At 41.2% G+C, this 2,760-nt stretch overlaps 1 protein-coding gene across 1 annotated transcript; it reads right to left on the reverse strand.

Moving 5' to 3' along the window:
• Nucleotides 1-895: 895 nt before the first annotated feature.
• LOC124232863 (olfactory receptor 2AP1-like) lies at nt 896-1,840 on the reverse strand. The gene has a single exon (XM_046649771.1). The coding sequence runs from the start codon at nt 1,838-1,840 to the stop codon at nt 896-898; it is 945 nt and encodes a 314-aa protein (XP_046505727.1).
• Between the last annotated feature and the right edge of the window lie 920 nt (nt 1,841-2,760).

Consider the following 2,760-nt stretch of genomic DNA (forward strand, 5'->3'; position numbering starts at 1 on the left):
TTGCGTCGCTTAAATTGTTATGATCAGTAATATGAAGTAGATAAGCAAATAACTTAGATTCCATCACCTTGAGTCTTTGAAAGAAATCATCCTCTTTCCATATCTGTATGATTTCTTCCAGAGATTCATGGTCCCTTCCCCTAATAGACACACATGCAGTAGTAACAGCTTTAGGATAAGAAGCAATTATAAATATGCGCCATGCATCTGAGGGGCTGGAGCTAGAATAAATAATTTAGAAAAATAGGAGTATTGGTCAGCTGTGGGATGCTTTAGGTTTTACCTCTCCTTAGAGAATGGTCCAAGATGGAAACATTTCTATTTCTCTCCAGCAGGGGGAATGATGCATAAATGTGTAGCTATGACAAGGGCCAAAAACAGCAATTAGGAGCCCATCTGATGCAAACCATTTATATTCCAGGTGAAGGGTGCTATGACTATTATTTCCTTGTGCTAGGTGAGGAGGGAATGTGGACCTGAGCATTGTTACTATTTCCATTGGTTCCTTCATAACCACAACCTAATAAACAGTCTTCCATTATTTAAATTAATTAAATGTTTTTTATTGAATAGTTATTTGTCCTCTTGAACCACGTGTATGGCTAGAGAGAAGTAAAATAAAAAGAGTATAAATTACTAAGTTTTAAAAATTTCGACACATTCTTTAAATCAGAGGGGAGCATATAAATTCAGCAAAGCATTTTGCTATTAAAATAAATTGTTGTCAACATATGGAATATTTAGGGAGAGGTATGATTTCGCCTTGCAAATGCAGATTTCCATTTTTCTAAGAATGTGCAAACAAACACTGGGAACACTGTGGAGAGCTGCATCGGCTGGAATAAACATACGTGGTTCTCTGAAGACTTCCACTCCAAGGTCCTGCGACTTTATTTTATTTTGATATTTTGATTCTGCACATCATCTCTCTCAGAGACTGGTGGACCTGCTTGTTCCGCAGAGTGTAGATGACAGGGTTCAGCAGCGGAGTCACCACTGTGGTCACAAGGGCAGCTCCCCTGTTGGATTCCAGCCTGTTTGTTTGCTTTGGTTTCACATATATAAAGACATAGCTGCCATACATCAGAGAGAGAACAATGAGGTGAGAGGAGCAGGTGGAGAAAGCCTTCCGTCGCTCCTTGGCTGATGGGAGGCAGATGATGGTGACTACTATGTTGCTGTATGCAATGATGGTTATGATGAGGGATGTCAAAAGGATACACAAAGCGAGGACAAAAGTCAAGGTTTCAACAGATGTGGTGTCAGAACAGGAGAGATGGATCAGGGGGCCAAGGTCACAGAAGAAGTGAGGGATGACATGGGGACCACAGAAGGATAACTGGGAAACCTTCACCACCAGACCAGTGATGAGGGTCAAGCCCAAAGAAAAGCAGGCAGTGACCAGGAGGAGGCCAGTCCTCAGGTTCATGATGGTCGGGTAATGCAGAGGCTTGCAAATGGCCACGTACCGATCCACAGACATCACTGCCATGAGGAAGAAACCTGCTGCTCCCAGAAATAAGAAGACAAAAGCTTGTATGAAACAGGCAGGAAAGGAAATCGTTTGCGGGCCTAAAAGAAAGATGACCAGCAACTTAGGAATAACAGAACTTGTGACACAACACTCAGTGAATGAGAAGATGCTGAGGAAAAAGTACATAGGTGTCTGGAGCAGGGAGTCCGCACAGGTGATGATGACTATGACCACATTGCCTGTGAGGGAAGCCAGGTACGCCAGCAGGTGCACCATGAAGAGGACCTTTCCCAGGTGCTGGACAGCAGGAAACCCCTCCAAGGTGAATTCTTGGACCATTGTCCCATTCCCCATTTCTGTGGTCATCTCTTTCCTTTGCGGCATCACCTGCTGGTCTTAACCTACGATAAAGAGATCACAGCTGGCTCTGAAGATCAAGTTATTTGACTACCTGAGAATGTGGCTAGGCAGGTAGCAAAGTGGTCCAGCGAATTGTTTCTTGAATCGGAAGCACCTCAGTTCAATACTAATCTCTAACCCCTGAGACAGGTCATCTTTCAAAAGGTAGTTAACCTTTCTAAACTTCACTTTCCCCCTCTGTACAATGAAGGTAATAGGATCTACCTGTTCATGGTCTTGCGCGAAATAAGTAAGATAAAGCAAGTAACTCACTTGGCATGGGATGCCAATGTTTCCTGTGTGTTCCTCAAAGTCTAATTGGAATATTATGATCATTAAGATGCTCCTGCATCTAGCTTGATCACTAGACAGTGGTACTAAAATTTTCTTAGTTATAAAACTTTCATTTGTTTTTCAATATTATCAATTTGTAAATAAACATAACAGTAATATAGGCAATATTCTCTTTGAATATTCTTTTTAAAACATGCAACAAATTCTCTGGTCCAGGTCATCATCAACATCATCATCATCGTCATCATCATCATTAGTTGAGAACTTTACTCATTTGGTCCTGTGCTGCTCACTGAAATTCAGTATTTCTTTCCTCCCCACAATAATCATGAGGGTTTGGTTGCCCCTACCCCCTCTTCTACTGAAGCAGAAATTGAGGCATAGAAAGGTAAGGTCACAAGGCTGGGACTTTTGCTACATCTGGCCAAATTGCAAGCCCCTGCTGTTTCTAAATGATATGACAAAATATTTTAAAATAGGAACAAAGATTTTGTTGCTGATCTCTCAACTTTAAATGAAAGGTTAGCTTTATTTACCTTACTTTTTCTATCCTTAAGTTAATATCATTGATGAATTACTGACCTACAGAATGA

The sequence above is a fragment of the Equus quagga genome, unplaced genomic scaffold, assembly GCF_021613505.1.
Source record: "Equus quagga isolate Etosha38 unplaced genomic scaffold, UCLA_HA_Equagga_1.0 135409_RagTag, whole genome shotgun sequence".
NCBI classification, from domain to species: domain Eukaryota; kingdom Metazoa; phylum Chordata; class Mammalia; order Perissodactyla; family Equidae; genus Equus; species Equus quagga.

What these genes read in the sequence shown, in the direction of transcription:
- LOC124232863 (XM_046649771.1), bottom strand. Translation starts at nt 1,840, where the DNA reads ATGACCACAGAAATGGGGAATGGGACAATGGTCCAAGAATTCACCTTG.